This window comes from Motacilla alba, chromosome 19 (genome assembly GCF_015832195.1).
Source record: "Motacilla alba alba isolate MOTALB_02 chromosome 19, Motacilla_alba_V1.0_pri, whole genome shotgun sequence".
In the NCBI taxonomy this organism is placed as follows: domain Eukaryota; kingdom Metazoa; phylum Chordata; class Aves; order Passeriformes; family Motacillidae; genus Motacilla; species Motacilla alba.
In genome coordinates, this window is record NC_052034.1 from 6,087,762 (window position 1) to 6,106,862 (window position 19,101).

The 19,101-nt window shown below is 59.4% G+C and overlaps 1 protein-coding gene across 1 annotated transcript; it reads right to left on the reverse strand.

Annotated features, from left to right (window-relative positions):
- Positions 1-8,359: 8,359 nt before the first annotated feature.
- SSC4D (scavenger receptor cysteine rich family member with 4 domains) lies at positions 8,360-18,781 on the reverse strand. The gene is made up of 10 exons (XM_038158147.1): positions 18,652-18,781; positions 15,764-15,799; positions 14,438-14,753; positions 12,792-13,111; positions 12,001-12,081; positions 11,681-11,758; positions 10,672-10,983; positions 10,287-10,364; positions 9,484-9,811; positions 8,360-8,426 (listed from the first exon to the last, which is right to left on the reverse strand). The coding sequence occupies exons 1-9, from the start codon at positions 18,770-18,772 to the stop codon at positions 9,495-9,497; spliced, it is 1,659 nt and encodes a 552-aa protein (XP_038014075.1). The 5' UTR covers positions 18,773-18,781; the 3' UTR covers positions 8,360-8,426; positions 9,484-9,494.
- Between the last annotated feature and the right edge of the window lie 320 nt (positions 18,782-19,101).

Consider the following 19,101-nt stretch of genomic DNA (forward strand, 5'->3'; position numbering starts at 1 on the left):
CCTGGGTGGCACTGGGACGTGCCAGTGTCCTCAGGGCAATGCTGTGGCTGGCCAGATCCCACGGCCACGGTCTCACCCACGTGGGTGGGGACAAACTGGCTTGGGAATGCTGGTGGTGGTGAGCAACACCCTTTTGGGGCAAGATCTCCGTCTTTGTTGTGGGTTTAGCACTGCTCTGCAAAGAACAGAGAAGGGCATCGCCTGGATTTGTGCAGCACAAAACCCTCCTTTGTTTACAGCTTCCGAGAGAAGAAGAAATCCCCCCCTCTGCTAAACAGGAGCAGAAACACGCCCGGATCCTCTCCATTTCCTCCTCAAAAATCAGAGGCTGTCTCCTCGCTGGCACCCCCGGCTTCACACCCCGCAGCGCACGTGGCTCCCGAGTGAAAACTGCCTTTGTTTGTGCCCAGCCTTTGTTTACTGCCCGGCCATCCCGAGGAGGGATCCCTCAGACAAGGACAGTTTATTCCCCTCCCCTGATAAAGGCTCATTCTTCCTCCCCAGGGGGCTCGCTGTCCTCTCTGGAGAGCTCCCACTGCAGGGCTCTGGGTTGTTTTCGCCCTGGCGCCACTTCTGGGAGAGGGTTTGAGTAGAAAATGTGCAGAATGCGAGAGGACATTAAAGGAGTTTGGTTCCCAAATTAATTTTTCAGTTATTGCTGCTATTTCTTATCAATTATCTGGAGGTATCTGTGGGGCATCACCCGAGCCAAGCGCAGATCTGTGAATGAATGAGAGCAGATTCCCTGCTCATCCCCTTTTGGGTGATCCTACTGCATTTGGGCTGGATATATGCATCCTCTAACTTGGAAAATAAATAATATTATCCCTTGGGTACAATTCCTGGGTTCTCATGGACAATATTGAGCACAAGCCCAGACCTGAAGAAGTACTTTTGCACCTGGAAGATCCCCTGATTTCTCCAAATATATCAACAGTCCTAATAAAAGCTGTTGCCTCTCCATACAAACCTTTGGAATCTTATCTAGTATTTTCCATAAACCTGGCACATTCTCAGCCTGCCCGACTCTGCTGATTTACAGTGACCCTGTTTTTGCCCCAAAACGAGCAAATACTGATTTATTTCTGTCAGAGCACCAGAGCCATAAATACACTTCCCAACGCAGAGATTTCCTTCCCCGTCACAGGTCAGAACAGGATATTCATGATGCTGTAAATTCTTCAGAGTAGCAATCTGGCTGTAATATTTATCTGCAGTGAATCCAGCCCCCTTTTTTGAGCTCTGATGCATAAATCAACACCCCTCACAACACCTAATTCCTCTGCTGCACAGCCTGGGCAGCAGTGGGGTGAAGGTTTGCTGGTGGATGGTCCAAGTTAGCAGGTTCTGGTGGGCAGCACGGGCAGCTGGAGGCGTTACCTGGCTGGACATCACTAAATCCCCTTTTCCCACCTCTGCTGCCTGCAGACACCCTTCAGTGAGAGGCTGGGGCAGCTGCTGTGTTGGGAAATCACAATGACCCAAAGGGTGTGGGTCTGTTCTGCAGATGTCCCAGAAAAACCTAATAACCTCGATTCTGCCTGCGGGATTAAAAATACTTCTCTGCGTCCAAATGTGCCACTTTGTTAATTCCTGTGGCCTGGAAGAAGAGTCTTTCTCTTTGCATTTTCTTGCCTTTCCTGCTACGTCTTGTCAATGCCTTGTGGCACCGTGAGGGAAGGCAGGAAATTCTCCCTGACTTGGAGGTTTGCTTGGGTGAGCTGCTGACTGCTCTGAAAATGGATCCAGAAATCCTCACCCTCACTGCCAGCAGGAGAGAGACAGTCTTGTGTCCCTAGCCTTGTGCCTTTTCCCTCCATGTCTGCCTGCTTGGGGCCAGGGAGATGCCCAGGGAGGGCCATGCCCAGCATGGGAGAATCCCAGGGAGGGAGATGCCCAGCATGGGAGATGCATGGTGCAGGTGTCCCAGCCTGTCCCCACACCAGGAGCTGTCACCACAGATACACCAGCACACCTGCCACACCAGCAGTGACCCGCCTGCTTGGTGGCTTCAGCTGGTGGGTGGCAAAGCTGTGAAGGCCAGGGGACACAGGGTGGCATTTCCCAGGGCTGGTGTGTGGGCTGGGATGGGTCCCATCCCGGGATGCTGCCCAGGCTCCTGCAGAGCCCCAGGGCTGGTGCTCACCCTGTGTCCCACTGCCCAGGCAGCTGCTGCTGGGATTGCCCTGAGGAGGGGCTGCCTGCCCAGGGGAGCACTTTTGTGACTCTTGCAGTTATGGTGGTGGAAAAACAAGCTGAGGAAACCTCTAGCTTCAGTGTTCCCTTCCCTGAGGTTGCAGGACAGCGGTGCCCTCGTGTCCTCCCTGTCTGACCCTTTACTGTCCAGACTGAGCCCCACCACCCCAGTGCTGTGGCACCCTGGCCCCTTTCCCACCCTGCTGCCCTGAGCCCGGCTGTGTGACACAGCAAGGGGCAGGAGCAGGACAAGGCTGTCCCCTCTTCCCCTGCACCTCCCCAGCCCCCCACAGTGCAGCCTTGGCCCCTCCACCCTGACACAAACCAGAGCTGGGGGAGTCAAACCCAACCAAGGACCCCACAATGAACAGCTGGGTGAGCTCAGGGGTCACCAACCCTCCCCAAAACGTCCCAGAGCCAGAGGCTGCCTCACCTGGGGCAGGAGCTGATGGAGGGGCCGTGGCTGCTGGGGCTGATGACAGACCGAGGGTGCTTTGCTGGGAGTTTCCTTCCCCCTGTCTGTGGAGCTGCAGCTCTCTGTACCCAGCCCTGGCCTTTCATCTCAGCCTTTCAAAGCACTTTCCAAGCTCAAATTAATTCTGCTGCAGCAGCTGCCCTCCCGTGCTGTTTAGCATAAGCTCTGTCTCCAAGCAGGGCTGCCCCTACCCCTCGGGGCTTCCAGGAATGATTTTCCCTGGAGCCCCCTCAAGCTACCGAGATGGGATGGGAGAGCATCACCCCGTGCCTCCCACTCTCCCCTTACTCCCAGCACCCACTAAGAACTGCAGCAATGCCCATGCCATGGCACCCTCCTCTTGGAAAATCCCCTCTCAGCCTTCTTCCCTGCCCTCGGGAAGGTGCTCCCACGATAAGACACGTCCCACGGGAAGCTGGGGTGCTCTGGGATGTCCAGGTTGTCACAACCCACCCTGGGTGCTGGTGGGGAGCCAGGGGGACCTGGGATGCAGGATCCCAGCGGGAAGGTGGGCCCGGAGCAGGCAGGCGTGCTGCTTCCCTGCGGGGCATTAATAATTAAGCAGGCTCGTCAGGCTCAGATGGCAGCTCTTATTTAAGGAGCCGATATAAATACCGCCCAGACGGCACTTACGGAGCGCCTAAAAAAAGCCCTGCCTGTCTCAGTCCCTCCCGAAGCAGCTCTGAGCTCTGTGGGGCTGGAAGGCAGCGCCAGGCAAGGTGGTCACAGCGTCCTGTGGGGACAGGGCTGTCCCGGACTCTGAGCCTGAGAGGTGGCAGCATCTGGGGCCAATACTCGGGGCACAGCCCGTGCCTCAGTTGCCCTCTGTGGCAGGGACCTGCCTCAGCCTTTCTCCTGTGCAGTAGCAGGGGTGGATGCTCAGCTCTGTGTGCTGGGTTGGTGGCCTCGGGTAGGAGCTGGGGGCATCTCTGCCCACCCACCACCCCACTCCAGCCATGCCAGGGGAAATCTGCCCCGTGTTCCAGTGGCTGCTAAGTGCCCTTTTGTGTTTGTGCTGGCAGCGAGTGACCCCCCGGCCCTGCTGTCTGCCGTGTCACGGCTACCCAGGGACACCCCTCCTGCACTGGGGTCGGGGACACTCATCCCCCAAGGGCAGCTCAGTCCTCCCCTCTCCGTGCCCAGGAGCTCCAGGACCCCCATCCTGGAGCAGCCCCATTCCTACCGAAGGGCAGAGGGCTGGGGAGGGGCAAGCAGGGTTGGGAACTTCGACATAGCCACGGCCAGGGGAGCAGCGGGACCCCCCCAGCCTGGACATGGAGCCCCGTCAGCATCCTGGCCCCCAGGAGGAGGCGAGGAGCCGGAGGCGGAGGGACAGGGCTGTCACAGGCAGCCGCTTGCTGCAGTCCTGCTCGCAGGCTCTGCAGCGTGACTCAGCACAGCCTCGCCGCTCCCAGCCCCACCGCCGCGGCCCCTTCCCCCGGCCCGGGGGGAATACACGCTGCCCACCTTCCCCCTGCCCTCCCACGGCCCCTGTCACCCCAGAGCCACCCCCTGGCCCCACTCATCGCCGTGTGTCCCCACGCCAGGACCACCAGCGGCCCCTCCAGCCCCAGCACAGGCAGGGACCCCTCCTGGGGGGACAGAGGGGCTCGGGGCGATGGAGAGCAGGGTGGGGTCAGTCTGCAGGCTCCCATCGCCTCTGCTGTGCCCAGGGATCCGGCTGGATCCGGCCATTTCTGCCCAGAGCCCCATATGGGATCAGGGGAGCTGAGCACCAGCTCCTGCTACGGCACCTCTCCAGGCGCTGGGAGAAAGGATTTGGGGTGGTTTTTTCCTGGGGGATGGGACTGAAAGAGATGTCAGGTCACACAGAACAGTCTGGAGATTTTTTGAAGGGTTTTTTGAGCCTCACTTTTGGGGTGTTTGGAGCCTGCCAGGATCAGCTCGTCCCAGCCTTTCTGTACACGTCCCCTCTGGCCATGACCTGGAGGTCACGGGGAGGTGAGGAGGGTGGGCAGAGAAACCAAACTGAGAACCCCAGCTGTCCCCTCTGGCTGTCCCCACACCCCCGGGCTCAAGGACACCCTGCGTGGCAGAACGCCACCTCTCTTTGTGCCGTGCCCCGGGGTCAGGTGTCCCTCCGGTGTCCCAGCAGCCCATCCACGCCCCCGTGGCTGCCGTGGGGCCAGCAGGGCATTGGCGGCCGTGCAGCTGGGGCACCGGAGGATGCAGACCGGGTGAAAGCGAGCGCCCAGCTGGCGGCAGAGCAGCCGGGAACAGCCGGAGCCCCTCGCACCCTCAGGGCAGCCCCTGGGGAGCGGGTAGACAATCCCTGCGCTGCCTCTCCGCGAACGCCAGCGGTGGCGGCGAGGCGGCAGCGAGCTGGCTCAGCAGCCGCCGTGGGGAGGCTCCTGCCGGGGGAGCGACACCCAATTAAATATTAAAAGAAAAAAAAGAAAAAGAAAGAAAAAGAAAAAAAAAAAAGGCAGAGAGAAGGAAATGATGGATGGGAGGATTTGCAGCCGTGGCCGTTTGTCCTGGCGGAGGGAGCCTGCGGGCGCAGGGAGGCTGACAGCCCCCGGCACGGCACGGCACGGCACACCCAGCGCGGGGAGCAGCCGTGCCCGCGGTCCCCCCGCCGCCTTTGCCAGCCGCCTAATTGCGCCAGTGACTTTGCAGTTCCCAAAATAGCTGCTGGCTCCGGCGGTGACGTCAGGGAGCCGCGGCGGCAGGCCCGGCAGGGCGGGGAACGGGGACGCGGCCGGCACCGGGGTGTGGAGACCGGCTCCGGCCCCGCCGCGGGCACGCCGGGTGACCTTGGCACCCGGGGCCACCCTCGCGAGGGAACAGGCTCGCAGTGCCGCAGGGATGCCGCAGGCTCGTCAGCTCCTCACTCGTCCCGCCGGGGCAGGAGGTGGTCCAAGGCTGCCCGTGCTCCGCATCCCTGCCGCGGTGCCAGGACCTCTGGCTGCAGGGGCTGGGGCAGGCTGCCCCCGGGGGGCAAATCTCGGTGCCCCCACGGGGTGAGGAATGCCCCTCCGGCCAGGGCAGCTGCGTCCCTGCAGCTCCCCGAGGGCGTCAAGGGGTAAACCAGGACCACCCTCCCCGTGTCCCCCAGGGAAACTGAGGCAGCAAGGGGGGCAGTAGAAGGCAGTGAGCCGGGGGACGCAGTGAGCTGGGGAACAGAGCGGAGCCCAAGGTCACCCAGGTGGTGCAGGGAGCAGCAGAGCCAGGGATGCTCCCGGCCCAGGGCTGCCTCCGGCACTGACTCACCCTGCGCCGGATAGCGCCCAGCTCCTCCGGTTACAGGCACAGACGGGATTGCCTTAACGGGGCACGGCGGTGGCAGGGCGGCCCGGCCCGGGAAGGGCACCCCTGGCACCGGGCACTGACCCTCGGGCCCCTCCTGCCGTCCCTGCAGCCTCCCCCCGCAAGCAGGGCGTCCTCCACCCCGTCCCAGCCAGAAGCGCTGCTTGTACTGGTCTCATACTGGTCCCAGAATAGATTGCCCATCCCTGGCAGCACGGCTGGGGGGATTTAATCATGAGTGTCCCCTCACCTGCCCCAGTTCCCAGGCAGCAGAGCTCCTGAGCCCACACCAGCAGCCAGCCAGAGGCCGGCTTATTATTCCAGAACGTGGCAAAATAATTAAAGCCTCCTCCATTTCCCCTTGCTCATTTGTGCTCCTTCAGCCTGGATTAATGGGTCTCTTCTCCCAGCACAGACTCATTCCTTATTCCTAATAGCCCATAAATCCCAGCCTCAAAATAACCCCAGCTTTTGCCTGAACCTGCTGAAATATTTATTCTCTCCTGCCTGCTACCCCCCACACCATCCCCTCTCCGGGGATGGGGAGAGGAACTAATCGATGACATCGACCGGTGTGGAGCTGCAGCTGCTCTGGGCGCCGGGAAACAGCTGACGTCGGCAAGAGGATGGGAGCTGGGCAGGAGCTCGGCTTATCCCGGCTCCCACGCAGCCGCTGCAGCCTGGCTGTGGTCCCGTGCTGGGATGCTCTCACACCCTTGGCACCTCCCGCGCTGCTGCCGAGCTCCAGAGCATCCCCTGTGCTGCTGCCGAGCTCCAGAGCATTCCCTGTGCTGCTGCCGAGCTCCAGAGCATCCCTGTGCTGCTGCCGAGCTCCAGAGCATCCCCTGTGCTGCTGCCGAGCTCCAGAGCATCCCCTGTGCTGCTACCGAGCTCCAGAGCATCCCCTGTGCTGCTGCCGAGCTCCAGAGCATCCCCTGTGCTGCTGCCGAGCTCCAGAGCATCCCCTGTGCTGCTGCACCCTGCTGCAGAGCCAGGGCATCCTCCACCCCGCTGTTCCTTGCCCCAGGGCATCCTGTCCCTGGTACCCTCCTCCCACCCGCCTGCCACTCCCTGCTCCCAGAGGAACAGGAGGTGATGCCCAGCTTGGCTGTGGAGTGTCTGGGGGATCCCTGTGGATCTCAGCCCATCCCAAGCCGGCTGCAGGAGAAAAGGCTGGAAGGCAGGGAGGCAGCTGCTGCCTTTCCTGGCTGGAAACCCTTTGCTTGCCGGGTTGCAGGCTTTGAGAGGGGATACCAGGACCTGCTCTTGCCAGCTCGAAGCCAAGAAGAGCAGGTGTGGGGTAACACCAAAAAACAGCCCAGCTTTTCCAGCTCAAGGCATAGTCCCCAAGAAAAACAGGAAAAGCCCATCCAGCCTTTCTTATTTTCCTCCCTGGGACACCCCAAGAGGCAGCAGCTTCCAGAGCATCTCCTGGCTACCAGCCCCGCTCCCGTCTCCCACAGGCACAGGGAGGGGACAGCAAAGCTGGGGGAGCCCACAGCACCCTCTGAGCCATCTCCAGCTGGCGTGGGCTGTGGGGAGGGGCTGGGAGCTGCTGGGGACAGCTCTGTCCCCTCCTGCTCGCAGCAGGACCCATTGCCCAGCTGTCCTGGAGGCAGGAGGCGAGACGGGAAGTGAGGGGGCAGTGGAGCGTGCAGGACCTGGGAGCGCAGGGAAAGGAGGATTTTGTTCCCACAGCACCTCCCTGCCCTCTCCCAGGGCCCCAGCAAGCCCTTGCTCAGCTGTGCTGCCACAGCCTGCCTGGAAGATGCTCCCCCCATGCCTCAGTTTCCCCACTGATGGAGACCTGGACTGGGATCAAAGTGCTGGGAAAGCTCTGTCCATGGGAAGTAGAAGAGAAGCAGCCAACAGGAGCCTGAGCATGGGGCCAGGGCCACCCCACAGCTCATGGGACTGCCAAATCCCACTGGGAACAAACCCAAAGCTGGATCCAACCTCAACCCCTGAGCCTGATGGGCTTCAGGGTTGTACCTCAGAGCTGGGGTGGGGAAAGGTCCAAGCTGAGCTCTCAGCTGGGTGGGAATTAAAGGCAACTTGAGCACTTTAAGCCAGGGATTTGGGTCAATTTTTGGCACCAAGAACTGAGCTCTCTCCTCCAGGTTTGGACCATCTCCTCTTCTCCAGGTGTTTGCTTTTACCCAGGGCTTTGAGGGGATGACAGGAAAACAAATCAGCTCTCAGAGCACTTTCAAAGGGCTTTTATGTATTCACAAAAACAAACCCACACACATATAAGAAAAAAAAATTGGAAAATGAAAAAAAAACCCAACCCAGGAATATGCACAGTCTCTTATCAACAAAAGAATCGCGCAGAGGAGTGAGCTCTGTGCCACTGTACGAGCCCTTCCCCACCCTTGAACCCCATCCATGAGAACACAGAAGTCATTTTCCCAATGTCCCAGTAGCAATCAAACACTTGGTGGTGAGGGTGACTGGTGCTGCAGGCTGGGTCTTTCCACCTGAGCTGGGAGGAAAACAGCCTTTATACCCCAGAGGCAGGTCACCGGGGAAGGAGCAGGCTCCTGGGTCCCTTTCTTTGCTCTGGGAAGGGGTTTGGGGTTTTCCCTATGGTTTTCCATCTGCTTGTGTCCTGTCTGCCAGCTCCCTGCCTGCCCTGGGCATCTGGGAGCATGGAGCTTTTGGGCCAGAGCAGCCAAAGCCAGCACATCTGTGTGGCACAGGAGGGAGAAGGATGGGGGGACTGCAGGGTATCCCCATCCTTTCCCACTCCTCAGGAGATTTTTTGGGCATGGACTGGCTGTGCTGAAGCCCCCCAGGAAGGGAAATCTCATCTGAGCTCTCCTAAACCCCCCCCCAGTGCTTGCAGAAGGAACAGGTGAAACAGGCACAAGGATTGCAGATGGCGTGAGATCCAACGCCTGCATTCCTGCTGCATGGGAATGGGGGAGGAATTGGTATTTCTGGTGCCAAAATGGGAAGAAAAAGCTGGTATTGGGATTGCTGGAGGGCTTGCAAAGCAAATTGCAGAACAACAGTAACTCACTGCAGAGCCACTGGAGCATCCTGGTGTGATTTCAGCCCCCTTTTTACATTTTGTGAGTATAATTTAACATCATTTTCACAGTAGAGAATCCATTTTTCTTTCCTCATCTCTTAAAAGAAATGGCTGAAACCGACAAGATTTCACACCAGAAGCAGTTTTGTTTTTCCAAGGGGCAGTCTGGGGGTGGGGGGGAAGCTTCAGCCACTATTTCATGAACTGAGGAGAACCCAGTCCTCACCCAACTCCTCCCATCCTCAGACCCCAAACATCCAGTTCCCGGGCAGCAGAGCTCCTGAGCCCACACCAGCAGCCAGCCAGAGGCCGGCTTATTATTCCAGAACGTGGCAAAATAATTAAAGCCTCCTCCATTTCCCTTTGCTCATCTGTGCTCCTTCAGCCTCCCATTCTCAGACCCCAACCCTCCAGTGCAGGGAGTGTGTCCAGACCAGCACCAAGGCTTCAGCCCCTCTCTGTGGCAGTGCCACCCGCTCCCTGCAGCATCCCTGTCCCCCCTTACCTGCGGGAGGGTCATAGGATGTCACAGAGAGCACCGGCATCCTCGGAGTGGTCGCAGTTGTGGACGTCCCAGCGGATGTGGGAGCAGCGCAGCAGCGAGGGCTCGTGGCCCTTGCACTTGAGGTTGTCTAGGAAGATGTAGCCGGTGCCTTGGCCGTAGCGTGCCTCCCCCCAGGCTGCCAGGGCGTGCCCGCAGCCCAGCTGCCTGCACACCACCTTGGCATCCCGCAGGTCCCAGGCGTCGTCGCACACCGTGCCCCACTGGGACAGGTAGAACATCTCCACGCGCCCCTCGCACCGGTGGCTGCCGTTCACCAGGCGCAGGGACCCTGGCGAGGGGAGGGCGTGAGGCAGCCCCTGCCTGTGCCCACCCCAGCGCTGTGCCCCACTCTCCCTGCCTGCCCTGGGGTCAGCCCAGAGCTCCCCACTGCCTTTGCACAGCCAGAGCTGGGGTGACCCTCAGAGCGTCATGGAACAGACTGTCACCTCTGCTGCCAGCTCTGCCCCTTTGGTCCATCACCTCCTCTCCCCACCCTGAGGTCCATCACTCAATGGTCCATCACCTCCTCTCCCCACCCTGAGGTCCATCACTCAATGGTCCATCACCTCTGCCTGAACCAGCCTTGGGGGCACCAGGAGAGGCCGTGACTTAACAGTGTCACCAGATTTTCTCCCTCCTGTGGGCTGCTCCAGGCACTGCCAGATCTTGTGCCTCTGCCTGAGCCATTTCTTTCTCCACCCTGTGCCAGCTTGGAGCATCCCCAGGGCTGGCACTGTGTCCCAAGGTGACACCCCACTACTTACCCTCCTTGGGACGAGTTGGAGCCAATGTGGTGGTTGTGGCAGTGGCCTCTTGGAAATGGTCTTCAGTGTCATCAGCACCTGGTGTAGCGGATGAGACGTGGGAAGAGTGACCCAGGGCACAGGGTCAGGTCGGAGCCACCAGCAGTGCTGTGGGATGGCTGGGGATGGCTGCAGGGATGTGGGGTGGGATGTGCAGCCACTGTGCACAAATGGGGACCACAGGGGATGCCACAATGCAGCCATCACACACACCACTGACCGCCGGGGACCCTGCTTCCCCCGCCAGCCTGAGCGTGGCCGAAATCCTCCCTACATCCATCCTCTCCTTGACCTTCCCACCGAGCTGGGCTTCACCAGACCCCCTTCTCACGGCTCCCCCTCTCACCTCGGCAGATGACCCCGGCGTCCTCGTGGTGGCCGCAGTTGTGCTGTCCCCAGCCCAGGTGGAAGCAGTCGGCCAGGCGCGCCTCGCCGCCGCCGCAGCCCACGTTGTCCAGCAGCACGGGCCCGCTGCCGTAGCCGAAGGAGCCGAGCACGGTGGCGGCGAGGGCGGTGCCGCAGCCCAGCTGCCGGCAAACCACCTGCGCGTCGGGGAAGTCCCAGTCGTCGTCGCAGACGGTGCCCCAGGTGCCGCCGTGCCGCACCTCCACCCGCCCGCGGCAGCTCCCGTTGCCGTTCGCCAGCCGCAAGCCGCCACCTGCGGGCCACGACGCCGGGGGGGACCGGGGCTCCACAGGGGGTCCGGTGTCCCCTGATGACCCTCCAAGGGTGTGGGGTGAGCCCCCGGTTTCTGAGGTAACCCCTGGGGACGTGGGTGCAACCCCCTGGGGCAATCCCCTGAGGGCATGGGGTGAGCCTCTGGGGTATGGGGTAACCCCTGGGGATGTGGGGCAGTCCCCTGTGGGCATGGGGTGAGTCTCTGAGGTGTGGGGTAACCCCTGGGGACATGGGTACACCCCCCTGGGGATGTGGGGCAATCCCCTGTGGGCATGGGGTGAGTCTCTGAGGTGTGGGGTAACATCTGGAGGGCACGGGGTGACAATGGGGATGTGAGCTGAGCCCCTGGGGACACAGGGTGAGTCCTGGTGATGCGGGGTGACACTGGCTACATGGGGTGGCTCCCGAGCAGCATGGGGTGAGCACTGTGAGCATGAAGCAATCCCTGGAGATGTGGGATGGACCCTTGAGCGTCATGGGGGGAGCACCCTGTGAGCATGGAGTAAATCCTGGGGGTGTGGTGTGAGCCCTGGGGATGTGAGATAATTCCTGGGGCATGGATTGAGCACTTGGAACATGGGGTGACCTTTGGGGACATGGAGGGAGCCCTGAGGATGTGGAGTGACTCCCCAGGGACATGGAGCCCCGTGCAGGTCTAGCAGCAGCTGCACACTTACTTTCCTGCTCGATGGTCAGCAGCGTGGTGGTGACCACCTCGGTGGCCTGGGAGGGCTGGTCCCTGCTGTCTGTCACTGCTGGGACAAGCGTGGGGACATGTGGGCATTGAGGGGTCCAGATCCAGCACCCACTGCCCCGTTCCAGTCGGTGCCAGTGACCACCAGCACCACGGCTGCCCCTGGCAAGACCCTGCCATGGGCAGTGTCACCCCTCGAGCGTCACCCATGCGTGGCAGAACCTCAGGGTGGCCAGGCTGGGTCACAAGAGGACACAGAGGGCACAGCTTCCCCCCCCAGGTGAGTGACTGCCAGCCTCCTACCTGTGGCCGTGGCTGTGAGCGTCTCCTCGGAGTCCAGGGCCACCGAGGTGGTGAACGATGTGATGGTGGATGTGTCCAGTCCTGTGGTGACACAGAGGGATAGAGGTGGCACCTGGGAGGTTTATCATCAGGATTCATTACCATTTATGCTTCATCGTCCCCTGCCCCTCTGAGCAAGGTCTGGCCGTGGTGGTGCCATCGAGTCTGCCCAGAGGAGGTGCCAGAGGGGATGGGGATGTTTAGACAGAAAAGCCTGAAAAAATTGTCCCTTTTGTCCTCCATCATCCCCTTTGTCCATTAATAGTGAGAAAGGGAAAGCACTGGCACTGGCTGCTCCCGTCATTAGCCATGATAATGAGGGAATTCAGGGGGATTATTAAGATTATAAACAGTAATCAGTGGAGAATGGCAGGAATACATCATTTCAGGAGGGGAAGGGGAGGCGGGCTGGGCCTGGCGCAGTGCCCGGCCCCTGGCAGCCGCTCGCTCCTTCCGGACGCGGGCAGCTCGTTTTCCAGCCGGCAGAGCAGGGAAATGGCACGGGGAAGTGGCAGGATGGCAGATGCATTTCCCCTGCAAATCACCACCCCGGCTGTGCTCCGGGCTCTTGGCGTGGGGCTGCTCTGGAACACCAGGATGAGGGTGGATGAGGAACAAGGATGCTCCCGCAGCGCAGAGCCCGGTCCCTGCCCAGCCTCAGGCATCTCAGCATCTCTCTGAGGTGTTTCTGCTCGGAGAACAGGATGTCCCTGGGTTTTTCCCCACCCTGAGGGCAGTGCCCTGCCTGGTACCTGCGCAGATGACCCCAGCGTCCTCGTGGTGGCCGCAGTTATGGATGCCCCAGCCCAGGCTGTAGCAGGCGGACAGGAAGGGCTCGCTGCCGTCACAGTTGACGTTGTCCAGGAGGATCCGTCCCGTTCCATAGCCAAAATAGGCATTGCTCTTGTAATCCAGGGCTTGCCCGCAGCCCAGCTGCTTGCAGACCACGCTGGCATCGCTCAGGCCCCAGTCGTCGTCGCAGACGGTGCCCCAGTTCCCACGGTAGAAGATCTCCACCCGGCCCTGGCAGGTGTCGGGGCCGCTCACCAGGCGGATGCTGCCGTCACCTGGAGGGTGGCAGCGTGAGGTGAGAAGGACGTGGTGTCCCTGCACGTGCCACAGCGCTGCCACTGTGCCCAGACCCTGCCGTGCCCGAGATGGCGAAGGAAATGAGGGAGAGGGAGAGGGGAAGGGACAAAGCTTTAGAGCAACGGGGCTTGGAAACCTTGGGAACCTCTGGGATAGGTGTGGCTATGGCCAGCACAGTGATAGGGTCTGGGGGTCTGCACCTCAGGTCTGGAGGGTTGAGAGGCTTCGAGAGGGACAGCAGGTGACAGTAGGGGACACTGCCCTCAGGCAGGATGTCCCCCCTGCAGGCTGAGCAGCTTACTTTCCCCATCCTGTACCGGGGCTGTGAGGGTCCTGGTGGTCGGTCCTTCGCTGACTTGCGTGGGTGAGAACTCTGCAAGGGGAAGAGGAGAGGTGGCACCTGCTGCTGCTCCACCTCGAAGCTGGAGAGATCCCTCCCACCCCACTGCTGCAGGAGGGTCTGCACCAAACCAGCCCCAGCTGAAAATAGATGGGTTTGCAGCTGCACCAGAGCTCTCTGCCAATGCCTCCAGCCTCTCTTTTGCCCTCAGACCCAGCTCCCCACCTCATTCCACAGTCCTTCCACCTCTCCTCTCCAGCAATGCCATGATTTAGTTTCCTGCTCAATCCACAACCTCTGTTCTCTGGCTGCTGTCGGTACAACCTACGAGCCGAGCCAGCATCTCTGCCTTTCCATCCCTCCTTTTCCAAGCCCTGCTTCTGCAGGACGTGGGGATTCACGGAGCAGCTGCTCCAGGTCTGCACAGCCTCGCCTTCACAGCTCATTGGTGCCTGGCTGGTGAGCAAACCTTGCACAGCGAGGGAGGAACGTGTGTGGGGTGCATAAGGGTCGTCACCGAGCTGTCCCACTTTCACTTGCCGAGTTCAAACGCTTTCCACTGCTTTTCTCACCTTTAGGAACATCTCCTACTGAAAAGCTCAGCAATTTAAAGAAACACGAGTCAGAAGGGGAAAGAGCAGTTGGGCAGCAACTGACTCAGAGGCAGGAGCGTGGGTGGGCATGTGCTCTTTCCCCAGGGATCGTGCTGGAGAGGGCGCAAAGTCCCTGATCTGGGAGTGACAAGGAACACAAAGCAGGCTGGTCACCTTATGGAGCACCAGCCTGTGGAGCTGGGAGGTGACCTGGATTGAGGAGAGGGGTGAGAGGAGAATGCAGAGGATGTTTGGCTGACCCAGGTCAGAGAACCAGGCTCTGAGATAAGGCTCTTGGGCTCCACCAAGGCCCCTGCAGCCCCCGAGTCTTGCACTCCACAGGAACCCCGCGCCCTCCTTGCCCCCGAGGAACCCAACCTCGTTACCGTTGCACGCGACAGCCACGTCCTCGTAGTGGTAGCAGTTGTGGATGCCCCAGCCGTGGCTCCAGCACTCACTCAGGGCTGCCTCCGGGCCCTTGCAGTCCACGTTGTCCAGGAAGATGGGCCCACTGCCCTGGCCGAAGGTCATGGCGGGCGGCAGGGTGATGGCGTGGCCGCAGCCCAGCTGGCGACACACCACGTTGGCATCCACGATGTCCCAGTCGTCGTCGCAGACCGTGCCCCAGGAGCCGTTGTAGAGGATCTCCACTCGGCCCTGGCAGCGGCTGGGCCCGTTGGCCAGGCGGATCTCTGGGAGGGTGGAACAGAGGGGTCCCTCAGCAGGCAGCGGGCCACGGGGAGCAAATCTACGTCTAACTCCTGCTCCTTGGATAAAATCCTGCCCCTCCTCTGGAGCATGAGGCAGTTGTTGGCTTGGTGCTGCTGGTGGGACACGGGCTGCCCTTCATTTCCACAGCAGCGGCTGTGGACACACAGCACCTCCCAATCCAGGACACACAGCACCTCCCAGTCCAGGACACACAGCACCTCCCAGTCCAGGACACACAGCACCTCCCAGTCCAGGACACACAGCACCTCCCAGTCCAGGACACACAGCACCTCCCAATCCAGGACACACAGCACCTCCCAATCCAGGACACACAGCACCTCCCAATCCAGGTGCACCGTCACCGAGGTCAGGCTGGGTGGGGCTTGGGACAGCCTGGTCTAGTGGAAGGTGTTCCTGCCCATGGCACTGAGATGTTTTTTAAGGTCCCTTCCAACCCGAACCGTTCTGTGGCTCAGTGGTGCTCCCATCATCTCCCCTGCTGATGGCAAAAACCCAAGGCTGAAGGGAAAAGCAGACATGTGGCACCACATGTTGACTTGCAATAGGTGACAAGTGACAAGATGCAATTAGCAAATTCTTATTAGGCTCAGTGAATGCATCCAGAGCTGGTCCCACATGGGAGCTGGTGGGATGGAGATGATCTCAGGCTGCTGGCGATGGGGAGCAGGCATGGAAGAGCCTGGGGTCTGCCACATCAAGGGAATTATTTACTTGTGTGTGGTGCATGGCACAGGGACAGGGACTCAGCAGGAGGTGGAAAATTCTCCTCTCAGGATAATTAGTGGAATAGAGATGATAAAGAATCTTTATTTTCTTTCTGTAAAAGAAGTTTAACTTCTTCTTGCTGCTTTTTTTTCCAAACCAGTATCTCTCCTTTTTTAAATTCCCCAAATCCCTTCTTTTACCTAAAAGTGCATTTTTCAGCTACAAAACTTCCTGAAGAAAAGTGATTTTCAGAGAAGAATCTCACCTGGGAATGGCAACGTCTCGGGCTCAGAGGTGGTGCCTGCAAGGGAGAAGAGGAAGGATCAGCTCGTCCCAGAGAGGAGGAGGTGCAGTTGGAGAGTGATGGCAGCAGGGATGGGATGGGGGTGGTGGGGACTGGCAGGACCCAGCAGCCCTTGGATCCTTCCCTTTCCTGCAAAATCCTGGAGTTTGTAAGGGAAAAAATGAACACCCTTCCCCAGGGCATCGCTTCATCTAGTTCATAGGTGGGGAAACTGAGGCAGCATGGGAGCGACTGTGACTCTGGTGGGACTGTGAAGCACAAGGTGACATGTGTGACCCTGATGAGCCCAATGGCTAGCAGAAGCCACTCCAGGTGGATCCTGTCTTGGGCCAGGTCTTGGGACCTGTTTGTCCGTCCCTGGCCCCATTGCTGGGGCCCTGGGCAGATCCTGCCCCCTCCTGCCCCATCACGCCATGGTGGTGAGATGGGAACAAGGAAAATCAATCCTGCCCAGCTTGAGAAACCCACTGGAGATCTCCTGATGGATGATGCTGCACTCTGTGAGCATTTTAATTGATTTTTTTTCTTTTAATTCCCCAACAAAATCCACTTTTTGGAAGCTCCATAATGCAAGTACCAGCACATCTGCTGATGGGGAGCAGCCACCTTAGGGGGTAACCCCCATCCACAGGGAGGGAAACCTCATCCAGAGGCAGGTGAACACTTGAAGGATGCAGGATGTGTCCTCATCTCTTGAGCCCCCCCTCCCACTGCTGGGCATTTTTTGGGCACAAAATCCCCCTCAGCCCCACTGCTGAGTGATGTGGGATCCTCCCTGGAATGCTGCCAGCCTGGGTCACTGAGGGCTCCAGCTCGTCCAGGAGGTCACAGCAACATGATCATGATGCCCTGGGGGATGGTGGATGGAGATGGGCAGCTGGCTCTCATAGACATCCCCGTCCACAAGCACTTGTCTGATGCTGGAGCCCAGCTCAGATCTCCTCGGGCATCCGAGGTGTCCTGGGCTTGAGACTCTGGCTGCACAACCTTCTCCCATGGGTGGCACCTTCCAAAATCCTTCCACGCCGAGTGGATGGGGAGGTTTGGAACGAGATTAAGTTTTAAAGCTGCTTCCAACCCAACCCGTTCCTTGATTCTACGATGCCTCCGGGCTAATGACAGCACCCAAGGGCTGATCAACACCTGCGGGGGCTCCGCGGCCTCTTTTCCTGCCGCTGTCCTGCCTCACGCCCAGCCCACAAGCAGTGACGGGGAGGTCAATCCCAGCCGCTCCGGAGGTGGATGTCAGCGCTGTGAGAGGCAGTGTGAGCCCGGGGGGACAGTGGAGCAGATGAACCCACCTCCCTTTTCCTCGCTAGGACGTTGCCTGGGAGACCATTAAGTCAGCCAGAAATCAGGGCTGTCAAAGAAAGACCTAGAAGCCCCAGGAGAAAGGAGAAGAAGGCGACTGTCTGGATGTATCCATGACTTAGCAGGGATGCTGGGATGAGCATCAGCAGCCAGGGAGCTCCAGCATGGTCAGTGCTCCTGCCCCACCCAGCTGGACCAGGCATGGAAAGGGATGCTGTGGTTCCAGCAAGAGCTGGGGATTGAACAGGTGAGACCAGGGAGCAGAGAGGCTCTGCAGGAGAGGACAGGGAAGGGTACAGCAGCCCCAGCAGCTGGACAACAGGGTAGAGGTAATTCAGCTCACCCCTGCATCAAAACTGGGGAGATGTGTGGGTTTCTAGGAAGAGTGTTTGATCCTGGTTTTTATTGATTTTTAATACCTAGTCCACTCCAGTGTCGAAAAGCAGTGGATAAAAAGGACATTGATAAATATTCATCTCCCTTTGAGTCAAAATCAAAGCTCTGAAATATTCATTTAAGAGCATCCTCCAGCAAAGTCAGGAGAGATCTGAAAAGAATATGCCTGGCGTGTCTACAATAATAAGGAGCTGTCTTTTTGAGAAGAGATAGAGCCCTCCAAGTTTCTCTGATCCAGCTTCACAAAGCCAAAAGAAAAAGGGAAACTGCTCCAGTCAACACCGCTGCTAAACAGAACCACCACACAAGGACAAACGGCCCTTCCTTAGTGACTAATCTGTGCCCTTTAAGGAGGAGAACCAGGACAGCCAGGCGACAGCAGGGGACCACGACAGAGCCACCAGGGTCCCCCCAGGGTCCCCACACCCGGAGTGTGAGCGCGGATGCTGCCACAGCATCCCCGGGGGAAAGGGAAGCACCAGCTGGGGGGGTGGGAAGGTAAAACCCAATTTAACTCAATCAGGATGTCTGAGTACATCTGAATTCCCATTTTTCCTGCTGGCTGTGCCTCGGCGTGGGTTTGGTGAGGCAGGAATGAGTTCCCCACCCCTGGCTGTAATGGCACGGATGGAGTCACGCTGGGGTAACCTCGCTGCCACAGCACTCTGGACCTGCCTTCCAGAGCGGGAAAGGCTTTCCCAGGTCTATTGAAATGCTTCCCATCCCCGCTGGACAGTGCCTGCAGGAGTGAGCAGAGACTGTTGTTCTCAGGGGATGGGTGCTCATTCCACCTGTTTCCTTGGCAGGACTGGTCCCACAGGTCCTGGGGAGCAACTCCAGGAGCATCCCTTGGCCATCAGCATGGGTGCTGCCCACTCCAGAGCCCAGAACTGCTCTGTCGCCAGTGCTGGCAGCTGCCTGCCCCATTCGCCTGCCTGTCCTGCATGCTGGGCTTGCCATCACAGCCAGGTCACCGTGGGACAGAACAGCTGAACTTGCTCCCTCCGTCCCTGTGTGCACTCGGGGATGTCGGGGACACCACAGTAATCCTGTGCCTGGAGACAATCTGCCCGCAAATCTGAGAGCAGGAGAGGGATCACAGGTGCCTAAAACCCCTCCCACTGCCCCAGGCAGGAGCTCACCGGCGGGGCTGAGGAGGATGAGGAGGATGAGGAGCGTGGCTGGCATCAAGGAGAGAGGCAGCACCTCGGTGTCCAGCCTCCTTGTGCCGTGCCGGGTGTCCGGACAGGGACAGGGTGTCATTGCTGCTGCTCAGCCCTCCTGCAGGCGATTCTCCAGAGGACTCTGCCCTGAAACATGCAGACAGCAGTGTTAGTGGTGGTGGCCAGGAGAGGCTGTGGTCACCAAGGGCCGTGCAGGGCCTGTGAACATGTCACTCCTCAGTATTTCCAGGAGCAGCGGCCAGAAGACACATGAAAAGAATTCCAGCTGGATTCATTGGGAACAAGCAAATGTTTTTGAGTGACAGGATGAAGCTGAAGGGCTGTACCCCACCTGCGAGATAAAACTCAGCAGCAGGGAATGTCAGCAGAAAATGAGGAAGAGATTCAGGATCTTAAGATTCCATTTCC